Source organism: Pipistrellus hanaki, assembly GCF_964339955.1.
Source record: "Pipistrellus hanaki genome assembly, chromosome: 6".
Lineage (NCBI taxonomy): Eukaryota > Metazoa > Chordata > Mammalia > Chiroptera > Vespertilionidae > Pipistrellus > Pipistrellus hanaki.
In genome coordinates, this window is record NC_140508.1 from 88,421,797 (window position 1) to 88,445,035 (window position 23,239).

General features: G+C 48.0%; 1 protein-coding gene across 16 annotated transcripts in view; it reads left to right on the forward strand.

Moving 5' to 3' along the window:
• TMEM241 (transmembrane protein 241) overlaps positions 1–23,239 on the forward strand; it is a gene marked incomplete at its 5' end in the record, with an annotated part of 72,055 nt that overhangs the window by 27,483 nt on the left and 21,333 nt on the right. For 6 of the 16 annotated variants that reach the window (XR_014795371.1, XM_084888255.1, XM_084888254.1 and 3 more), the window contains 4 exons: positions 10,983–11,029; positions 14,494–14,571; positions 17,719–17,800; positions 19,083–19,160. Coding sequence is in view for 15 of the 16 variants with exons in the window: in XM_084888255.1 (XP_084744381.1) it covers positions 10,983–11,029; positions 14,494–14,571; positions 17,719–17,800; positions 19,083–19,160 (285 nt within the window). Of the gene's footprint in view, positions 1–6,091; positions 6,171–6,253; positions 6,408–10,982; positions 11,030–14,493; positions 14,572–17,718; positions 17,801–19,082; positions 19,161–19,547; positions 20,070–23,239 lie in introns of those variants that run through there. The other 10 variants (XM_084888248.1, XM_084888249.1, XM_084888260.1 and 7 more) reach the window with 6 other exon arrangements.

The window sequence follows — 23,239 nt, forward strand, 5'->3', positions numbered from 1 at the left end:
CCTTGACCAGGATCAAACCCAGACCCTGCGGTCAGCAGGCCAAGGCTCTATCCACTGAGCCAAACCGGCTAGGGCAGGATATGACATTTCATAGCCCCTCCAGCAGTGGACCTTCGTTTTTTCCTCCAGGAGTGAGGTGGAAAACCCTAGATCACCTTCTTGGATTCTTAAAACCCAAGTTACCAAGAACACTGTGAGTGGCCAGAAATGGTGTTTCCTCTGCAGCTCAAGTACAGAGGCGGGACTGTGAGCGAGGGCCTGCCCTCAGCCACAAACAGGCCCTCTTCCTTTCCCTCCTCTTCTCCTCCTCCTCCCCCGCCCCTTCCCTCTAAAAAGCAGTGAAAAATATCCTCTGGTGAGTATTAAAAAACAAAACAAACAGAATAACAGGCCTCCTCCTTGGAGATGCTGAATATATAGGCCTGAAAGAGAGGATTCTTGGCTCTGTGAAGATCCCTACGTGAATTTTATTAACACTATTTGGGAAATTAGCCTAAGCCACATCCATGATTCAAGCTTGTGCTTTTCTGTGTTCCAGGGAAGAATCTAATGATCTCTTGTTTTATTGTGTCAAGACAAAATTTTGCATTTGTTAAATACATAATTCTTTTTTTTAAAATATATTTTATTGATTTTGTACAGAGAGGGAGAGAGATAGAGAGCTAGAAACATCAATGAGAAAGAGTCATTGATCAGCTGCCTCTTGCACACCCCCCACTGGGGATATGCCCACAACCAAGGTACATGCCCTTGACCGGAATCGAACCCAAGACCCCTCAGTCCCCAAGCCAACGCTCTATCCATTGAGCCAAACCGGTTTCGGCTAAATACATAATTCTTATTCAAATACATAATAGCAGATGCAGAAGTTCTCTTTAACTTGGTAAAGGGACTGTCCCGATGACAATGTTGTTCAGAAAAGATTTCCAAAGATGAAAGCCTTAAGTAAAACTGCTAAATTAGAAATAATCATGGCTAATGTCCTATAGGACAATAAAGCCATCACTTTTTGAATTGGTGACAGAAATTAGTTGCATCTTTAAAAGCCTAAAAATTCTTTTCATCTTCTCATTTTGCTGATCATTATATGTAACTTTCCAGGGCTGTAAAATGTCAAAATAAACGGAACTTATTTAATTGTAAATAGTGTGTCAGAGAAAAGGAAATGATCATTCTGTGGCCTCTAATGCCCCAATTATACTGAAAGGACTTGCTGTCAACGTTTTACTTGGGCCTGCGCTCAGCTGCGGAGGCTGTGGGCCGGCCCCCCTGTCCCCCAGATGCCCTCCATGGCCGGGGCATCATCATGGTGATGAAGCAGATACAACATATATATGTATATATAAAACCCTAAGCGACCAGTCAACTGTTTGACCAGTCTCTGTGACACGCACTGACCACCAAGGGGCAAGCGTTCAATGCAAGAGCTGCCCCTGGTGGTCAGGGTGCTCCCACAGTGGGAGCCCTGCTCAGCTGACCGAAGGGTGCCAGATGCTGGGCTCATGGCTGGTGATCGCCGCTTCGGCAGCACGAGCCTCTTCCGCAGCAGCGCTGTGGAGCAGCGGCAGCTGAAGGTGCAGTGGGGCTGGGATGAGCAGCGGCACAGCGCCCTCCCTGGTGGTCTGCTGCTTCCGGCACTATTACATCCCTCAGGGGATATCGGACTGCTGAGGGATTGGCCCGTTCCCTGCAACTGGCAGTTCAACATCCTCTGAGGGGTCCTGGATTGCAAGAGGGTACAGGCCAGGCTGAGGGTCCCCTCTCGTGCACGAATCCATGCACCGGGCTTCTAGTATAATATAAATTTGAATATGTAAATACGTCTGAGTAGATTTTTTTTCATTTGGTTTGCTTGGGATTTGTTGTCCCTACTGTATCTGAGGATTCATGCCTTACATTAGTTCTGGAGGAAAATGTCTCTCACATTCTCAATATCCTTTTTTAATGGAACTAATATTTAATGATCTTATTCTATCTTTTATGACACTTAATACTTTTTCATACTTTCCATATCTTTGTTTTGTGCTGTGTGCTTTTTATTGAAGCAAACATTCATACCACAAAAACACAGCAAAGTAGTAAGTGTACAGCTGACGTGGATATTACAAACTGAGTAATCGTGAAACCAGCATTCCCTTCAGGAAAGAGACTAGGACCAGCACTCCATTAATAATGCCCCCTCCAGTTACAGCTACCCTCGAGGGTAGTTCTTGTCCTCTTTACCTTAGTCTTGAGGTAGATGTTATCGATGGGATGTTTTTGCTAGGGGCTCTGTTGTTGTTGATGTTTTAATAGCAGTTTTGTTGAGATATAATTCACACACTCTGTAAGTACAATTCAGTGATTTTTAGTATCTTCACTAAAGTGTGCAACCCTCAAGACAACCAGTTTTAGAACATTTCATCGCCCCATAAAGAAACGCATGCCCCTGGCCAATCCCGCTCCATTCCCCTCACCCTCTCCTCCCAGCCCCAGGAAACCACATTCTATCCTCCGTCTTTAGATTCGCCTATTCTGGATATTTCATACAAATGGAATCACACATGTGGTTTTTGTTACTGCTTCTTTCACATAGCATTTGAGTTACCTTTTGTAGATGGTATAAGAGAGAGGTCTAACTTCAGTGGAGATCAGCAGTCGCAGCACTGTTTGTGGAAAAGTGCTATTTGCTCATCAGACTGTCTTGACACCTTGGTCAAAAACCAACAGGTCGTAAATGCGAGGATTCACTTCTGGATCTCAATTCTACTCTATTGATCTATGGCATATCCCTCTTGTACAATCTGGATACCATGCTGTTTTGACTGCCAGGGCTTTGTAGTAATCTGTGAACTTAAGGACTATGAGTCATTTAAGTTTGTTCTTATTTTGGCTCTCATTTGTCTCTTGAATTTCCATATGAGTTATAGGATCAGCTTGTTAATGTCTACAGAAAAACTACTCGAATTTTGAAGTTTTGTGTTGAATTTGTAGATCAAGTTGGGAAATATTGACATCTAAATAATATTAAGTGTGCCAGTCTATGAGCATGAATATTTTTTCATTCATTTTGGTCTTCTTCAATAGCGTTTTGTAGTTTTCAGAGTATAAATTTTGCACTTACTTTGCTAAATTTATTACTAAGTGTTTTCTATTTGATGCTATTTTAATTGAATTGTTTCCTTAATTTCATTTTCATATTGTTCATTGCAAGTGTATCGACATACAATTGGTTTTTTTGTGGATCAGTTCTATATTTTGCAATCTTGCTGAACTCATTTATTCTAATAGTTTTTCTTTAGTGTGTTCTTTAAGATTTTTCTATACTCAAAATCTTGTCACCTGTGATATAGTTTTTATCTCTTTTGCAATCTGGATGCCTTAAAAACATTTTTTTTGCCTTAATGTCTTGTTAGAACTTCCAATACAATTCTATATAATAAAAGGCTAATATGCAAATCAACTGAATGGCAAAACAACCAATTGCTGTGATGCACACTGACCACCAGGAGGCAAACGCATAACACAGCTGTCCCCTGGTGGTCAGTGCACTCCCACAGGGGGAACATCACTCAGTTAGAATCTGGGCTCACGGCTGGCTATCCCAGGGGAGGTGATGGGAGCCTCTCCTGCCTCTGCCACAGTGCTAAGGATGTCGGAATGATGGCTTAGGCCTGCACCGGGAGCCGGTGTATGCCATCAGTCGGACATCCCCCAAGGGTTCCCAGACTGCGAGAGGGCACAGGCCGGGCTGAGGGGCCCCTGCTACCCTGAGAGCATCAATTTGTGCCCCAGGCCTCTGGTGTTTAATAAAATGACAAGAATAGTTATCCTTCTCTTGTTCAGGAACCTTAAGGAGGAAAGCAATGTCTTTCATTGTTAAGTATAATGCTACTGTAAGGTTTTCATGAATGCCTTTTATTAAGTTGTGGAAGTTGCCTTCCATCCTGGTTTTAAAAAAAACAAAAACCTTCTTTTTAGATCACGGAAGGGTGTCACATTTTGTCAAGTGCCTTATCTGATTCTATTGAGATGATGATGTGGTTTTTGCCCTTTGTTTTATTGATAATGGTGTATTATATTAATTGCTTTTTGGATGTTAAACCAACCTTGCATTCCTGGGATAAATCACACTTGGTCATGTGTCTGGGTTTTTTATTTGTTTGTTTGTTTCTTTGTTTGTTTTTTTGAGGTTAAACCTGATTTATTTTTCTCCCTCATTATATATCCGAATTCCACTCACTAGTGTTTTGTTGAGGATTTTTGTATTTATATTCATAAAAATTTTGATTTTTAAAAATCTATTTTGAAGAGGAACTTAGGGAATTTCAAAAAGTATACAGCTGCTTCTGCCATATTTTGAAAATTCTCCATGTTTGCTCTCAAAAAATCATCATTAAAATAGATTTGTGAGGGGAAAAAACTCACAAGGTATTTTTAATGCAAGCTTCTCTTTTAAAAATATGTTTTTATTGAATTTTAGGAGAGAGGTAGAAACATTGATAAAAGGGAAACATTGATAGGCTGCCTCCTGCATATCCCCTCCTGTGGACCGAGCCCACAACCAGGCATGTGCCTTGACCTGGTTCATAGGTCACTGGCTGGGCAGGTCCTGTTTTTTATTCAACAAACATTTCCTGAGCACTTACGGATTCATTACAGAAAATAAATTAGTGACTGTATTCTTCGAACACAAAGACCTCAACTAACAGTATAAGTAGTTAAATCTTTTTAAAAAAATATTTTTATTGATTTTAGAGAAGGGAGAGGGAGAGAGAGATAGAAACATCCATGATGAGAGAGAATCATTGATTGGCTGCCTGCTGCATGCCCCCAACTGGGAATCAAGCCTGCAACCCCGGCATGTGCCCTTCACCAGAATCGAACCTGGTACTCTTCAGTCCACAGGTCTGTCTGCTGAGCCAAACCAGCTAGGGCTAAGTATTATAGTTAAATCTTTTCATATGTATAGGATATCTGCTTCAGTCTCATTTATAGCAGCTTATTGTTTGTCAATGTAAGGCCTGATGAATTTATTTTGATTCAGTCTTAGTTTAGTTTGTTTTGTAGAAGGAAAAAAAATACAGTTTGGGAAAAATCATTCCCTCGGGCAAGATTTGTATCGCCTTTGCTACAAATGTTACCTTCTGTTTACAAGGTTCTTAACTGTGCTGGCTGTTTTGTTTTGTTTTTTGCTTGTTAAGCAAATTCTGCCAAACAAAATAAGTGAAGCAATAACCAGGAAATAATAAGGCTTGAATTGAATTCGTTCACCTACTTAAAGAGCTCAGGGAAATCTCAGGAAATCAAATTAAACATTGGTTTAAATCAAATTCGATTGGTCAGAAATTTTCTTTATAAGAACAAGTTAGCTCTGAAATAGGTTTTCTAAAATAATATCAAGAGGAAATAACTTCTTAGTTTATTTGTCTTTTATGTAGAGACAATGCATCCAGTAGGTACTTAAATGCCATAGTTTGACACACAACGTTAACCAGGGATTGCGAGTGAAAGGAACAGAGTTTGTGGTGTGTGTGGTATTTGTAAAACCTGCACGTTCCTGCATGTGGTGAGCATACACCTGACACAGTCCATCCCCACGTGGCCCAGTGAGGTCCATTTCCACCCTAGAACTTGGGAGCAGGGCTCTGGGTGTGAAAACCCACTTTTGGAAGAATTTCTTATTGTAAATCTCAACACAAACCTCCCCCTCAGCCCATCTTCTTAAAAAAAAAAAAAAAAAAAAATTATCGTTGTTGGCTTTTTTGTGTTGTTTAAAAATAACAAACTCAACATAGAAAATTGGGAAAATTCAATAAACCACGAACATTTTAGCCCCACCATGTCGAGGCGGCTGTAGGCATTTTTCTTTACACTCTCCAGAGGATTTTTCCCCCCATTGAGAGTGGAAGGGAGGGGCAGGTGCAGAGATACCGACGTGAGGGAGACACATGGACTGGTGCCCCCTCCACTCACCTTGACTGGGGCCAGGGGTCCAGCCTGCAACTGAGGTGCCTGCCCTTGACCTCTTGACCTCTGACCTCTAACCACTGACCCACACCCACTAGGGTCACTTTCCACTTTTTCACTCTTGTCCGCTCTTTCTCTGCAGGTGGTCGCAGCCCCACCTCAGCTGACCTGGTTTCTCCTGCGAGGTCACTCCGCCTGCTGGCTCCGCGGTGCCCACCTGAGTGAGCCACATCCTGGGAGGGGGGCATGGCCCTTTAAGAGCCAGGGGGGGTGGTCTCCGGGGGGCGGTCCCCGCGCTGATTGGCGGAGCCGGAGCCACGTGGCGTCCAGGCAGCGGGTCCAGCTCTCGGCCTTGGGCTGTGTGGCCGCTGGCGGGGCTGCCCCCCATGAGCGCGCGGAGGGGCCTGGCGGGCCTCGCCTTCTGCGCCTGCTTCCTGGCGGCCCACCTCACCAACAAGGTGAGCGCGAGGCCGGCCTGCCGCCCGCCGCCCGCCCCTCCGGGCGGGATGGGGGGCCGCGGGGCGGCGAGGGCCGGGCCTGACCGCCCGCCGCCGGCCCCTCCGGGCGGGATGGGGGGCCGCTGGGCGGGCTCCTCAGGGGCCAGACTGGGGCGCGCCCGCCGAGGCTGCCCGGAGCAGCGGAACTGCGGACCCCGCCTGCGACGCGGAGGGCGGGCTGGGCGCCCTCCGGGGAGAGGGGTGGTCCCAGCCCGGGAGGAGGAGGAGAACCGGGGACCCGCCGCCTACGCCCTAAGCCCGCCCCGGAACCCGCCTCCCGGGCCTCCGGGAGAGACGTCCGCCCCGGCTCCCGCCCCGGCTCCAGGCCAGTTTCTAAAGAGAGGGGCCGTCCCTGGTCCTTCTCCAGGGACATTCTCTTCTAAAGGAAACGCCGTTAGGCTGGAGTCCTGTCAGGACCCCTGTGGACGCAGAGGCAGGAAGGCGGTACCTTTTCTGTTTGTGGGCGGGGAACATGCAGGGAAGGGTGGCCCTGGGGCTCCACTGGGCCCCCCAGTATAGGGCCCCCCAATATAGGGCCTCCACTGCCCCCTCTGCACACCCCAAAGCCCCTCCTCTCTCTGGAAAAGAACCATTAACCAACAGCATTTTCCTTTTCCATTGATTTCAGAGAGGGAGGGAGAGATGGGAACATCATTGATGAGAGAGCAGCCTCCTCTAATCATGATGGATCGGTGGCCTCCTGCACGCCCTGGGGCTGGAGCCGCAACCAGGCATGCGCCCTGATTGGGAATGGAGCCCTGACCTCCTGGTTCATAAGTAGATGCTCACCCACTGAGCCACACCAGCTGGGCTCGATGGATATATTGATGATGTTACACTTTAACACAGAATGACCTTCCTTTAATTTCCGTGTAATCAGAAATATAGAAGGGACAGAGTAACAGGTCTTTCACGATAGCCCACAAGTCACGGCCTTGGTTAAGTATCCAGCCTGCGGACAGTGTTTCGTTCCCTGACATTCAGACCCTCTGGATGTACACCTGCGGTGGTGGCATTGTTTTTGTATTTATTGGGGCACCACGGCATTTTATTTATTTATTTTTTCACAGCATTTTATAACTAACGTAATAAAGACCGAGTACCTTCTACACGTGCAGCGCCTCGAGGTGCCACGTAAAAATAACCTAGATATTCGTGTCCCCAAGAATATCTACTCTGAGTACTGTGTTTCCCCGAAAATAAGACCTCCGAAAATAAGACCTAGCGCATGGAAAGATAAGACACCCCCTGAAAATAAGACCTAGCGCAACTTTGGGAGAAAAAATTAATATAAGACCCTGTCTTATTTTCGGGGAAACGGTAATAGCGATGAACCAGCCAGAGACAGCGCTCTGTGTTTCTCATGCTGGTCTGGTGCTTTGGGGAGTGTTGGGAGCTGGATGGAGAGTAGAAGAACAGCAGAAGGCAGAGGGGAGGCGAGACGCATAAAGAGGAGGGAGGAGGTGAAATCAAGAATGACGGAGATGCCCTGGCTGGTGTGGCTCAGTGATTGAGCATTGTCCCATGTAGGTCGTTGGTTTGATTGCCGGTCAGGCACATGCCCGGGTTGTGGGCTCAATCCCCAGCAGGGTCATGCAGCCCATCGATGGCAGCCCATCGATGTTTCTCTTTCACATCTATGTTTCTCTCCCTTCCTCTCTAAAATCAATAAAAACATTCTTTTAAAAGAAGAGTTGTGCCAAAACCGGTTTGGCTCAACAGATAGAGCGTTGGACTGCGGACTGAAAGGTCCCGGGTTCGATTCCGGTCAAGGGCATGTACGTTGGTTGTGGGTATGTCCCCAGTAGGGGGTGTGCAAGAGGCAGCTAATCGATGATTCTCTCTCATCGATGTTTCTAACTATCCCTCTCTCTTCCTCTCTGAAAAAAAAAACCCCAATAAAATATGTATATATATATATATATATATATATATATATATATATATATATATATGTTTGTTTTGTTTTTTGTTTTTTTAAAGAAGAGTTGTGGTGAGCAGATGGGGAACCCAGGTAGAGGTGGGAGAGATGGTTGGGACTCTGGTCGGGACTTAGTAACGCTCAGGCAATGCTACTGTTTCTCCTCAGCCAGGGTGCTTCCTGTGGCAGCCCAGGCGAGTGGGAAAGGGGCGGGTACCCCCTGGGCGTGTGCTTCTGCATCCAGCCTGTCAGAGGAATTCTCTTTAACAGTGAAGTCCTTCTGTGTGGACAAGAGAGGACCTTTTCTTCAAGTTTTTAGAACACTCTATGCTAATTTCTTTGTTGTCATATTTTTCTGTAGTTTTCTTCTCAAACTGTTTCCCTCTCTGTTTGTCTAAAGGAAGTTCATTAAGAAAGTCTTGCCCATCTTAGTTTCATTCCTTAGTCTCATTACTGTTAAAAGGGTGGTGAGCCCATCCAGTTTGGCTCATTGTTTAGTGCTTTGGTCCATGAACTGAAGGGCGGCAGGTTTGATTCAAGGGCGTGTACCTCAGTTGCAGGCTCTATCCCAGGCCCTGGTCTAGGGTGTGTGCAGGAGGTAACCAGTCGGTATGTCTCTCCTATCTGTGCTTCTCTCTCTCTCTCTCTCTCTCTCTCTCTCCCTCCCTCCCTCCCTCCCTCCCTCCCTCCCTCCCTCCCTCCCTCCTTCCCTCCCCCTCCTCCTCCTCCTCCCTTCCACTCTGTCTAAAAATAAATGGAAAAAAATATCCTTGGGTGAGGATGAACAAAAAAATCCTATATAATAAAAGCCCAATATGCAAATCGACCCAACTGTAGAATGATGTACACTGACCATGGGGTGGGGGGGTGGAGAGGTCGGGGGGCGGGGGGCGCAGATGCTCAACTCAGGAGCTTCCCCCTGGGCTCTCCCGCCTCCGTGGCAGTGCTAAGGAGCAGCAAGCTGAGCGGAAGGAGCAGTGAGCAGGCGGGTGGTAAGGAGCAAGGGGTCCCGGACATCCCCCGAGGGGCCTGGACGGCGAGAGGGCACAGGCCAGGCTGAGGGACTCCCCCCTGCCCCCCCCCCCCCTCATCACCGTGCACAGAATTTCGTGCATGAGGCCTCTAGTAAATAAATAGAAGTGTGGTTGATGTTTGCTCAGTTTGGACAGCAGGTGCTGTTGCTGCCTGGCCTGGCTGGCCTGGTGAGGGTGGCACACTCTGCCATCCTGCAGGAGGTCCAGCAATAGCCGGCCTGGGCCCAGGCAGCCACCTGTCCTTCCCCTCACAGGTGTTAGCCCTTCCGTCTGGAGGCAAAGTCCACATCCGTCCTCCTTGCAAAGGCCCCCAAATTGATCCTGTTCCCTTGAGAAGCTCTTACTGCTCCTCTTCCAAATAGGCCTCTGTTTGAGCAACACTTTGCTGACAGGAGAGGCAGCCTTTGCTCAGAGATTTCCTTGTCTCCTCACTGTTCTTGCCGGAAGTGAAGTGGGAGCTGCAGCAATCTCTGTCTCCCCCAGGATCAAGGACAAAGCCCAGCACACATTAAACTAAGCAAATATTTGTTATCTGCACGAGGGTTATAAGGGAAATGCAGGATATGACCCAGATATTCTCACAATCCTTTCTCTGTGTCTGTTTTAGAATGGGAATATCGGGAAAGTGGAAGGGACATGGAGTTTTGGGAGTAAATAGACCAGAGAAGAGTGAAGGTCATTCCTAATGAACAGTGCACAGGCGGGAGCCAGAATGGTGACATTTAGGAACTCACACAGGCAGTTATATGCAGGCTGCTCCACGGGGACCCAACACCCTTCTCTTCCATTTTTCAGAGCGTGCGAGGAATCAGTAGCGTCCTTCCTAAAGCCCTTTAGTAGGATTAGGCTTTTTAATAATTCTTAAAATGTTTAATAGAAGAAGTAGCAAAAGATATCCATAAGGACACCTTTTGGTAAATGGTGTCCTTATTGATATCTTTCCATAAGGAAAGTTATGGAAAGATATCCATACCCATTCGTAAAGTGCTGTCAATCCGATTGAAAGACAATAGAAATACAAGGTGACCTTAGCTGAGCTGGTTTTTAAAAAACGCTTAAACCCTTCTGGGTCCGGGAAGACCTGGCAGCCATCCCAGCATCAGACCCCGCTGCTGCCCCTTCGTCCCCACGAGGCTGTCAGGCTGCTGGGGACCTGGGAGGCAGGCAGGCCCACTGTCTAGAGTAGGGGTGTCGAATTCAGAGAAGGGGCCAAAATCTAAAATCCAGCCTAAATCACGGGCCGAATGGTTTACTGAACAGTCATAAACTGACAATGTCATAAACTGACAGCGGAGTGCAGTGATGACAGCGCGGTGCGGGCCACATTGCAAGGCCTGGCGGGCTGGATTTGGCCCGCGGGCCTTGTGTTTGACACATGTGGTCTAGAGCAGGGCTTGGCAGGTGTTTCTGTTTTGTTGTGTTCTTGTCCTGTGTGTGATTGTGGGGGGGAGGGATGGGAATAAAGGCCTTTCTGAAACTTGAGTGTTCTTAGGTTTCTTTGCTAGAGATTTCTGGATTATGTGGTTTCTTTCAATTCTCTATCATTTGAAAACGCCCATTAACCTGGTATTTGTTTTTCAGTACGTCCTGTCTGTCTTGAAATTCACCTGCCCTACATTGTTCCAAGGGTGAGTATTGCTATGCTCTTCATACACATTTGTATGAAATGTTCTATCAGGATCATCATCAAGTCTTTAAAATAAAAATTTAAAAGTATTTTTAATTAAATGTATTGGGCTGACCTTGGTTATTAAAATTACGTAGTTTTCAAGCTCACGATTTTATAATACACTAGAGGCCCGGTGCACGAATTCATGCACAGGTGGGGTCCCTCTGGGTGGCCTGCAGGGATTGGGCTGAAACACACAGTCCAACACCGCCTGCAGCTCCTGCCTGCCACGCCAACTCATCCCGGCCCCACCGTGCCTGCCGCGGGCTCATGCCCAATCAGTTCCAATCGGGAGACTCACCAGCCATGAGCCCTGCATCTGGCGCCCTCCCAAGGGGAGTGGCCTGCAGGATTGGGCTGAAACTGGCTCTCTGATATCCTCTGAGGAGTCCAAGAGGTACAGGCCTGGCTGAGGGACCCCACCAGTGCACCATTGATTCGGGGAGGGACCGTGGAAGGGCTCCAGAACGTGTCCATCCCATCTTGCTCAGTCCTCATTAGCCAGACCCCAGCAGCAAGCTAACCTACCAGTTGGAGCATCTGCCCTCTGGTGGTCAGTGCACATCACAGTGAGCTGTTGGGCAACATTAGCATATCATTAGCATATTGCATTTTGGTTCTGCCATTCGGTCTATTTGCATATTACCCTTTTATTATATATGCATTGTGTGTTCACCACTCAAAGTCAAATCTCCTGTCACCAAGTACTGACCTTCTTTACCTTTTATCTTTTTAATAACTGCATAGAATTTTCACCAAATAGATACACTGTAATTTATTTAACTATTCTATTAATGGTCATTTCATGTGTCCCAGTTGCGTGGTATAATACAGCAGAGTTATCAGACTTTTTTTATATTTAACTTTGCCAAATTTCCAACTATTTTGTTGGCATAGATTCATACCTACAATTAGAAATTTGGGTTAAAGAATATGAACATCTTTAGTATTTTTTTTGAATGTTAACAAAATCTTTTCCAAAAATGGTTTACCAATTTATATCATCAGCAGGCTGTACATGAAAGTTTCTGTATTATTATACTAGAACCATGACTATTTTTTTCTTCTCTTCTGATTTCATGAGCCAAAATTGGTATCATATTGTTTTATCATTTCTTAAATTATTCATCAAGTTGGACAGTTTTCTTACATTTATTACTCATCTTTTTTTTTTCCAGTGAATTGTCTATATTTGCCTTTTACACTTTTATTTTTACAAGTGATTTTTATATTTTTCTTAGCAGTTTAATGAAACCCTCATATTTTAAGGATGTCGACCACTTGTCCATTATGTTTATTGGATTTATTTATTTTTATTTTATTTTATTTAAAAAAATATATTTTATTGATTTTTTACAGAAAGTAAGGGAGAGGATAGAGAGGTAGAAATATCAATGAGAGAAAAACATTGACCAGCAGCCTCTTGCACACCCCCTACAGGGGATGTCCCTGCAACCAATGTACATGCCCTTGACCAGAATCGAACCTGGGACCCTTCAGTCTGCAGACCGATGCTCTATCCACTGAGCCAAACTGGTTTCAGCTGGATTTTTTTATTTTTATTTTTATTTTTGCAATTTTATTTTGTTTTCTGCCTTTTTATTTTGGTGAACAGAACAATGAACAACCAACCGACCCACCCGTGTAGGCCTACCATTTATTATGTTTTATTTATAACCCTTTCTTTGCCTTTGGGAGAGAGAGAAAAACATTGATCAGTGCCCTCCCCCCATGTGTCCCAACCAGGGATCGAAACCCCAACCTAGGCATATGCCCTGACCAGGAATTGAACTGGTGACCTTTTGGTGCAAGGGATGGTGCTCAACCACTGCACCCGCTTCCAGGGCTGAGATTATTTTCTTGGGGTTTATTTTTAAGTCTTATCTTGGTAATACATTTCCTTTTCTTAGCTTTTCCAGTTACAGTTGACATAAAATATTTGTTCAGGTGTACAAATATAGTGAATAGACATAACTTATGAATCAATCACCCTGATAAACCTAGTATAGGATATATTACTGAGTGCTTCTTTGTTTACTTTTATGGAAAAGGGATATGCTAAATTGTTTTAGTTATTAGCATTTAGATATGTGGTAGAGCCCTTCATCATTCTTCTTCTTTTTTTGTGTTACACAAATGCAAATAAAAAAGCAAGGCTCCCCGAAACCGGTTTGGCTCAGTGGATAGAGCATCGGCCTGTGGACTGAAGAGTCCCAGATTCGATTCCGGTCAAGGGCATGTACATTGGTTGTGGGCATATCCCCTGAAGGGGGTTGACTGGACCGGCAGGGGAGGACAGTTGGGGGTTACCAGGCCAGCAAGGGAGGGCAGTTGGGGGTGATTGGGTTGGCAGGGGAGCAGTTAGACATTGATCAGGCTGTCAAGGGAGAGTGATTAGGGGGTGATCAGGCTGGCAGGCAGGCGAGTGGTTGGGAGCCAGCAGTCCCAGATTGTGAGCATCAGCCCCCTGGTGGTCAGTGTGCATCATAGCGACTGGTCATAATGGTTGCTTAGGCTTTTACATATATAGATTTTTACTGATTTCAGAGAGCAAGGAGAGGGAGAGAGATATAACACATCAATGATGAGAGTGAATCATTGATTGGCTATTCCCACACACCCCCTACTGGGGATTGAGTCTGAAACCCCAGGCATGTGCTCTGACCTGGAATTGAACCTGTGACCTCCTGGTTGGTAGGTCGACACTCAACCATGGAGTCACAGCAGCTGGGCTTGACCATTTTTAAGACAAGCCTGTAGCATGTTGAAGTTTGCAATTCTGAACAAATCCTTTGGCATCAAGGGAGAGACTGGATGGGGCCGGCAGCCCTGGACGGGGGGCTGGTGCTGGGGTTCTGGTGGGAGGCTGTGAGAGTCTGAGGAGGCAGAGGCGTAAGGATGGAAGGAGGGCTTCCGACGTGGGAACTGTTATGGGGACAAATCAGTAGGATATTGCAAGTAAATGAGGGAGGTGAGGATGGAGGAAGAGCTAGGATGGCATCTAGCCTTCTGGTTCGCTGATTAGGGGGAGTGGGAAAGTGGCCAGGTGAAGGTGGAAGTGCAGGGAGCGTTTTGGACGTGTTGTACGTGGGAGCTTGTGGGTTTGGGGTGAGAAGGCGACGGAATCGTCAGTGCAGAGGAATGGGGATGCAGGTGGCTGTGGGGAGTTATAGGGCAGGTCTAGGAAGGAGAGCCTGGGGTCAGCTCATGGGTTCCAGGGAGTAAGTGGAAGCTGGGAAGGACGTGAGCATTGGGGTGGTAATCGGAGAGAGGGGGAGGGGAAGGCCAGAAGGGTGGATGTGTGTATTTGTGTCAACAGATCTTCCTTTCGGGGCGATGGCTTTTGAGACTGTTAGGTTAAATTCAGACTGGGAAAATATAAATCAAAATTTTAAAAATTCAAATGACCCTTATTCCTTTCAGGTGGCAGACGTTAGTTGGTGGACTTTTGCTTCATGTGTCATGGAGACTGGGCTGGGTGGAGATCAACAGCAGTTCCAGGTAGAACCTTGAGTATGCTTCCTGACTCATACCTGCTTCCTCTTTCTGTAATCTCTTTCGGCTTTGTATTGGGAAACACGGATGTTTAGTTGAGTTGTTTGGTCTCTTAGTTCCCTTCTACCTTTAAGGTGCCATGATTTTATAATCAAATAGAACTCAAGTAGTGTTTTTCTGGTTAGTAATGCCATTAATATGGTATTAAAGTTAATTGAGATATATAGTGTATGATACCATATTAATTTAACTTTGTTTTAGATCAGAAGACCACTATGAGTGAGTTTGTAAATCAGCTTTTAAACATGTTTAGTAGATTTTGAAATTATTTTCTTATATAAGAATTAGAAATAATATAAAGAACTTCCACTCTCCTTATTCAGATTCCCTACCAGGTGGGAGAGAAGCCCCACCCTTAGTTTTGCACTGAGTGTCTTTGTGGAGAACTGTAACAGATGTCTTCCATGAAACTCCCGAAGGTACTCAGTTCTGTCCCTAAAGAAATGAACAGTGAGACAATCAGCTAAGGTCCAGACTATACTTTCTTTTAATGATGGGTTATTTCTCTATTTTATTTAATTCCAGAGAGAGGAAAGGAGAGGGAGAGAGAGATAGAAACATCAATGATGAGAGAGATCACAGATGGGCTGCTTCCTGCACGCCCCCTACTGGGGACTGAGCCAGCACCCCGAGCGTGTGCCCTGACCGGGAATCCAACTGTGAGACTCCCAGGCCAGTGAAATGGGAAATGGGGAGAAGTGATGGTTATGAAAGTGCCCTGAAAAATTAAACTTTACCAAAAAGATGGCCGCGCTCCGGTCTGTCTAGCCAGGGATCCTGCCTCGTGTGGGAAGCCTCGGCCCCCAGCTCGTAGGTTCTGGAGGCGGGAACCAGGCGGCCTTCCTGTAGACCAGGAGCCAGCGACAGAGACAGACTAGGACGTTAGCTTTGTGGGCGCACGTCTGTCACAGCTGCTCCTCTGCCTCTGCAGGGAAGCCGCCGCAGACGGACTTGAGCGGACAGGCGTGGGCGTGTGCTCACAACACACTGTTTGCAGAGCCAGGCAGCTGGCGGGTCTGGCCCACAGGCCGTAGCTTGCTGACTCCAACTTTAGGTTGTGCTCTGTGACAGGGAGGATCATCACCGCGCTCTTGGATCAAGTAGTATCGGGGTTGAGCTTTGTCAGGGGCACGTGTCCTTCTGTGAGTCAGAGGAAGAGGAAAGAGGGAGGAGAAAGGCCTAAGAAAAGGAGGAGGGAGGAGAAGAGAATAAGACTTTGGGGACCATATTCACTAGTAATGGACCCCCCAAAAATGGAATCTAGGGGCCTTCTGTAAGTATTGAGCCAATATAGCTGGAAGTGCTGTGGCTTGGCCACTAGCTATTCTCACGTGTGGAAATGGTTTCTCTGTCCACCGGGTGTCAGTGTAACAAGAGGGTTTCCAAGAATTCAGCCCAAGGGGCCCTTTAGGCATTCAGACGGAGTGTTCCAGGAGCAGATACACCCTCAGTCATGTGTGCTCTGTCTTAGAAACAAGTGCTTTAGTTTAATCAGCCTTCATCTCAGTAACAAGTTTGATCCTTCAGGCCAGCATTTCACATGCTGCTTGTAAATGCTTCTCCAGGGTGCACACACAAAGCAGACCCACAACTCCAGCAAGGTGCAGCATTTGTGCTTATAAATCCTGTGAGAACAATTGGGTAGCACCAAGATTTTCAAATCAGATCCAGTGGCATCTGGTCCTTCAACAGGGACTGTACTCTGCAATTGTACCATCTAATCTTTACCCCCAGGAGTCGCTGTGAGCTCGCTTCCTTTGCACACACATGCACACATTCATACCTATACGTATACACACAGACACACATACATATACTTACATACAGACATAGACATGGACAAACACACATACACACACACCCCTATTCACTTCCTTTACACATGCACACATATATACATACTCTTACAGACACACACTCAGATATAGACACACACACACACCTACTCACTAGCTCGGCCTCTCCCTGGTGGCTCATGGACACAGGGTGCCAGGACCCCAGGATTTAATGTCCTCTGGCCTCCTTTGTTGTCACGGAGACAGTGGAAGACACGCCAGCACAGGAGGTCCGGATGATGCCACCGTGGGAATGAAAGATGCATTAATAAACAGGATGTGCTCCTTTGTCCCCACGGTGCAGGCCACGGCTCTCTTAGAACTCTGCCTGCCAGAGCTTAAAGGAGGTGTAGTCGTCAGGGCAGCTGCCATAACAAACACCACCGAGCCACACCAGCCGGGAGACGGCACATTTTAATGCCCTGCTCCCTGGGAAGTTGGACAAAGGCAGGTCTGACCAGGGAGGGGTGCTGCTCATGCTGATGAAGTCAACAAGGATCACTTTGTGCGGGCACCATCCGGAGAGCAGGCCATTGGTTAGTTGGGATTATCATGGTATGTCCTGCTCATGGCTTCATGTACTTGGACCTGTCATTGGAATAACTCAGATTTGCATTTGAGGCCTGAATGCATTTGTCACTGATGGGGCAGCAAGCTGCAGCTTTAGTGAGATGCATCCATATAAACTGGATTTTGCTTTTTCTGGGGAAAGTGAGATGCTAAACGTTCTTGAAAAAGCAGGTCTTGGTGTGGCCATGGCTGAAGCAGGTCCTCTGGACTCTGGAGCTGGCCCTCGGGGCTCATGGTTGGAGAAGCTGGCACGTGGCCCCCTGCTCTGGCTGCATTTGCCCGTTCTGTCCTTGGACACTGTGGGTCCTTTGGTTGTGGTTCCATGGAGCTGTTCGGTGTATTGCCTTTAAAATTTTTAATAATATGGCTTAAGTTCAAAACTCCTGGCTGCTTAAGATCCAAAGAGTAATGTTCACTGACCCCTTAAAAATTAGATTTGTTCTCCCTCCCAGCCTGCAGGAGGCTTTTTCCACGTCCAGCTCTCCTGTGCCCTGTAGTGGGACTCCTGCCGGTAGGTAGGTGGCCGAGTGGCCTCCATTGCTCAGAAATACCATGTCACACTGCTTGACTCCTCCAGGGACCTGTAATAGCTGCTGCCACTGCATCTGGGGCACCTGAGGTCATTCCTTCCAACGAAGGCTTTTGGACATAAAGAGACGGAAGTATTATGGCCTTTTTTTTTTTTTAGGTACAATGTCTTGGCGTGGCTTCCTGCTTCGGTGCTGTTTGTGGGCATAATATACGCTGGTTCCAGAGCATTATCCAGACTGGTGAGTGTTGGAGGTTTCGGGGGACAGCTTTTCTCTCTCCTGTCCCCCTGCCTGTTAGCTTATCGCATCCGATGAGTGGAACAAAGTAGTCGCTTTGGTAAGGGTACAGCTGAGTGGAGAGCAAGCCCTATACCTGAGGCAGCAATAATTTATAAATTAAATCAGCATTTTCCTTTCACGATTTATAAGCCTGAGTGGATGGGATGCTGTGTGCCATGAGGGCGAGACGTCCTGGGTGGGCTAAGAAATGGCCCGCAGTGCCAGTCAGTGCTCAGCCAGACCCGAGCTGCGCTGGTCATGCAGCTCTGCTGGGTGCTGTGCCCTCGGCTGGTCTGCTGCCTCCCTCGCAGCCCGTGGCCTGGGGCTTCCTCTCCTCTGCAGAGCAGAGCACTGGGTAAGAAAGGTGTTGTCCAGAGGTTTTAACGTTTTGTAGGATACTGAGGCCAGAATTTTGAAGTTTGAATAACAAAGGTGTTGTACTAATAATATTTTTTTGTTGTACAGTGCTTTTTCACATGTTTCTAGAGTGATTTTTTCCTGTATGTTTGTATGTGTTTCTCATAGTCACCTGATAGGTGATGGGTGAGGCAGAGGGTCACCGCCTGGCAGAAGAAGGAACTCAAATGTTTCAAGTCTTGGTTTTCTGCCTCTGGTTCCAGACCAGAGGACAATGGTCTGAAGAGTGGTCCAGACAGTGGTCCAAAAGTGGTCCAGACAGTGATCTAGACAGTGGTCCAGACAGTGGTCCGGACAGTGGTCTGGACAGTGTTCCAAACAGTGGTCTAGACAGTGGTCCGGACACTGGTCCAGACAGTGGTCTAGACAGTGGCAGGTTCTCTGGCCTTTCGCCTTTTCAGACTGGCCCTTTAGGACCCGTGCATTCGCACCGGGAGCAGGCCAGCCCACCTTGTGGGTCCACTTAATCACGGATGTGTCCGCTGTTCCTGCACAGTGGTGACACAGCAGATGCTTAGTGACTGTGTGCTGATGGAGTAGCGTGGGAAGGTGCCTCTGCAGCCACCTCCCCTAGCATAGGACTCCGACCCAGAGCACCAGTCCATGCAGGAGGGGTGTTTCTGGAGATGATTATGCTATTACATGTGACCACATGGAGGTGGCCATGTTGTGCGAGGGCTTGACAGTCAATTTGCATTACCTCTTTATTAGGATATGTGAATGCCAAATGTTCCCACGGGTCTTTATTTTTAAGCAGAAATCAAGAATTATGTAATTATGAGATCACAGAAAATATTTTCATGCTTCTTATTCTGTTTCCTTTCAGGCCATTCCTATGTTTCTCACTTTGCACAATGCAGCTGAAGTCATCGTCTGTGGGCACGGGATGTGTTTCCGGAAAGAGGTAAATGATAATGCATGATGCCAGTCTCACATCCCTCACTTTAAATTTCAGAGACACGCCTTTTTTTTATGGCAGAAATTATTGTCTACCTTCTCCAGATATCTTGCCAGTCAGGACTGTCAGACAGGGGTTAGTACTTTTGAGGACCATGGTTTTGAGATCCATCAGTCCACCAAGCATACGTGGGAGTGCGTGTTGACCCCATGGGATTCCAGGCCAAGCCTGAGCCAGGGCCTCAGGATGCCAGGAGGGATCCCCGGTGGGCCTGGTGGGTCCCCTCCTAGCGCCTCCCAGCACCACATGGATGCCCCTGTCCAAGCCTTTTGTAGGGCACTGGGGCGTTGCCCACTGTCCACCCCGGGGACAGACATTCCTTTCCCTTCCTAGTGCCAGCTCAGCCTCAAACCAGCAAGGACATGCTTCTTCACCTCTATGCCTTCGTCTTGAAGGGGCAGTGACTTCACCCAGCTCATAGCGCTGGCGGGAGGGCGCAGTGCAGCACACATCAGTGCTTCCCATGGTGTTGGCGCATAGTAGGTGCTCTGTATGTTAGCTGTATTGATTGACATTATTAGTGGTGGTTTTATCTTGGTCCCTCTTCCAGCAGTTACTTTTCCCCCAACATTTTCCCTTTTAAAATGATTCCATATCTAAATTTTGGAACTGTTAAGAGAGGCTGGTGAGCCATTCAGGCAGCACACTTCTTACAGGTGGGCAGGAGAGAGGAGTCCCTCCCGTGGCCACTGCGCACCCATGCGCCCTGTCATGCCTGCCTGCAGCTTCTGGGTTACCCGCCCTCCTCCCCTTTCTAGTTACCCTCCTGCTCTGCTGGCTGTTCCCTCGGCCCACGGCACGCTCAGTGCTCTCAGTCAGGGGTGGAGCATGTCCTGGGAGACCCCCTCCAAAACTGTGCTTATTTGTTTTTAAGTTTATCTTTATTGTTGAAAGTATTACAGATGTCCCTTCCCCCCATTGACTCTACCCCACGCCCGTCCCCCACTCCCCATCCTGGGCCTTCACTGCATACTGTCTGTGTCCATAGTTAAGCATATCGATATATATAAAAGGCTAAGAGACCATCCAACTGTCTGACTGGTAGCTATGACGTGCACTGACCACCAGGGGGCAGATGCTCAATGCAGGAGCTGCCCCCTGGTGGTCAGTGTGCTCCCACAGTGGGAGTGCTGCTTGGCTGACCAGAATGAGTGGCTGTTCCCGCTGCAGGCTGATCCCAGCAGGCCACGCTCCCCACTGGGGCACTAGTATACATATAAGTTCTTTGGTCAATCTTTCCCCATCCACCCTCCCCACCTTCCCTCTGAGATTCTGCACTCTGTTCCATGCTTCTGCATCTCTGGATCTGTTTTGTTCATCAGTTTATTTTGTTCATTAGATTTCGTGTAGGAGTGAAGTCATGGATACTTGTCTTTCTCTGACTGGCTTATTTTGCTCTGCATAATATTGTCCAGACCTCTCAAAGCTGTCTCAAAGGGTAAGAGACCCTTCTTTTTTAAAGCTGCATAATATTTCCTGGTGTAGATACACCACACCTTTTTTATCAACTGTGTGTGTAAAACCAAAACTGGACAGGAAAGCCAGCACACTGCTGTGCCCATGAGCACCCCCCACCTCTACTCTTCTCGTCCTGGCCCTTGCCCACACCGAGTCCATGCTATCCACATCCTCCCGTCGCTCTCACCTCCCACATTTCCTGCTTCCGCCCCCACCATTCCCTGCAATTGCTCTGGCGAAGCCCCTGATGCTTCATGTTTGTGATGCTGTTGGTCTTTTGCACCTTCCACCATCCCACACCCTGCTCTCAGCTCTCAGCTCACATGACCTCCTTCCCCTCCCTGCTGGCCTCTTCCCAAGTCTCTGGCTCTTTCTTCATAGCCGCCCGTTCTTCTTCCTTTGTCTGCCCTCCAGGGCCTCCTAGGGAGCCTCGGAGACCAGACACAGATTGTCCACAGATTGTCTGGACAACCTCCTCCCCGTGGCACCAGCTGCCTTCAGTTCCTGGTGACCCCAAGTCCCTGCCTCCAAACCAGCGCTGCCTCTTCAGCTCAGCCCTGGCGCCTGTGGGTGTTTCCTGGCAGCTGAACTGCCACGGGTCCAAATGGAACTGGTGTGTTTCCTCAGACTCGCTGCTCACTGGGCTCTCCCAGCCTGATCATGTCTCCCCAGCCAGAACCAGCACGTGAGGCTGAGGCCTGAAAGGGCTATGGGGCTGGGGAGAGGCAGGGAGAGACAGGCCTGGCCGGTGGGCTGTGGCCAAGCAGGGTCATATATATAAAGGGTCAGGCTGTGGCACTAGGTTGTGTGTCCCAAGCCCTTTTCTTAGTTCTCGGGGCCTCGGTGTCCTCACGTGTAGCCCATAGCACAAGACCCTAATTAACTGGGACACAGTGAGGACTGGCAGAGCGTGAGGATAGCGGCGGCCAGAGCGAGGAGCATGGCAGGCAGTCAGCTGACCCAGCCACACGAGGCTCGTGTGTGATGTTGGCAGTGACTTGGAGGCTTGTGCTGACCCGATCTGAGCCCTGGGTCAGCACCAGGACTTATCCTGGATGACACCCTGACCCTTGTTTGTTCCTGGAGCCTTGGGGGATGGGGCTCTGTCTCAGGTCGGAGCTCCTTTAGTCTGAGTTTTAAAATGAAAAAGGACGCCCGGCTGGTGTGGCTCAGGGGTGAAGCATCAGCCCATGAACTGGAGGTCAAGGTTGGATTCCCTGTCAGGGCACAGGCCCGGGCTGTGGGCTCGATGCCTAGTCGGGGGTGTGTAGGAGGCCGGCGGTCAAGGATTCTCTCTTATCGTGAATGTTTCCTTCTCTCCCTCTCCCTTCCTCTCTGATATCAATAAAAACATATTTTTAAAAAATAAAAAAGTACTCCTCTGTGGAATGGTGCGCTCGCTCAGGCACGGACTGGAGTGCTACCTGTAACGAACGAAGCCCCCGGACAGTGGGGTGAGCATGTCCCTCAGGAGAGCTGTGCTGCCCCCTGTCCCTGCACCTCCACCGTCCTGAGATGTTGGTTATATTTAGCTCAGAGTCTGTTAGGGACACATTTTCCCCGTCCTGGGACGCTTATCCAGTTGTCAGGAGCAGTCACCTGTGCTAGTTTATCCTTTCTGTACTGAAGGGCTAGGTGTCGCCACCAGGGGGCAGTGGAGGCAAGGTTAGCCTGTCCCCTGCGCTGCTGAGGCAGGGCCCGCGGAGGTGAGGAGAGAAGACTGCACTGAAACGCGCGCGGCTGGGCTATTCAATGATGTGGGAGACTTTGGCCTCCTCATAGCAAACCAGGCATCCTCTTGTCAGTGCTCTTTTAACCAGTGTGGTCACACCTCACACTTGATCCCGATTCAGAAAGTTATGTTAGGCCTGGACAGTGTGGCTCGGGCTGAGCATAGACCTATGAACCAGGAGGTCAGGGCTTGATTCCCAGTCAGGGCACAGGCCCGGGTTGCAGGCTCAACCCCCAGTGGGGGACGTGCAGGAGGCAGCCTATCCATGGTTCTCTCTCATCATCGATGTTCCTATCTCTCTTCCCCTTTCCCTTCCTCTCTGAAATCAATAAAAATAAAAATTTAAAAGTATAGTTTGTCCTCAGCCAGCAACATAACCCCTCTGAAATGGGGTTATGTTCTACTCGGTTGTTTCCCCTGGAAGCACGAGCAGTCTGTGCTCCTCCCTGCAGCCTTTTTCCCCGAGTCAGAGACCAGCCCCAAACCCACAGACAGGAGGCAGTCAGGGAGCGTCCGCATCAGGACGTCTTCATTTCCCCGGGCGCTGAGCTCCAAGTTGAGATTCCTGCTCTTATTTTTCCTTCTCGGTAAGGGTGGAGTCCAATGTCCCTTCTTTTTTTCTGTTTCTTAATTTACACGTCATGCCAGAGAATTTTTAGCACCGCCGAGAGTCAGAGCTGGATTGATGGAAGGAAAATTAAAGAGATGGCTGGACTGGGAATCGGACACAGGCTTCAGTCCTTTATCATAGTCACATGGGTCTCTCCCATCCTCCCGTGGGGCGCGGGGCGGGAGGTTTGGCCGTGTCTTGCCGCTCTCTCACATGGGGCGTCTG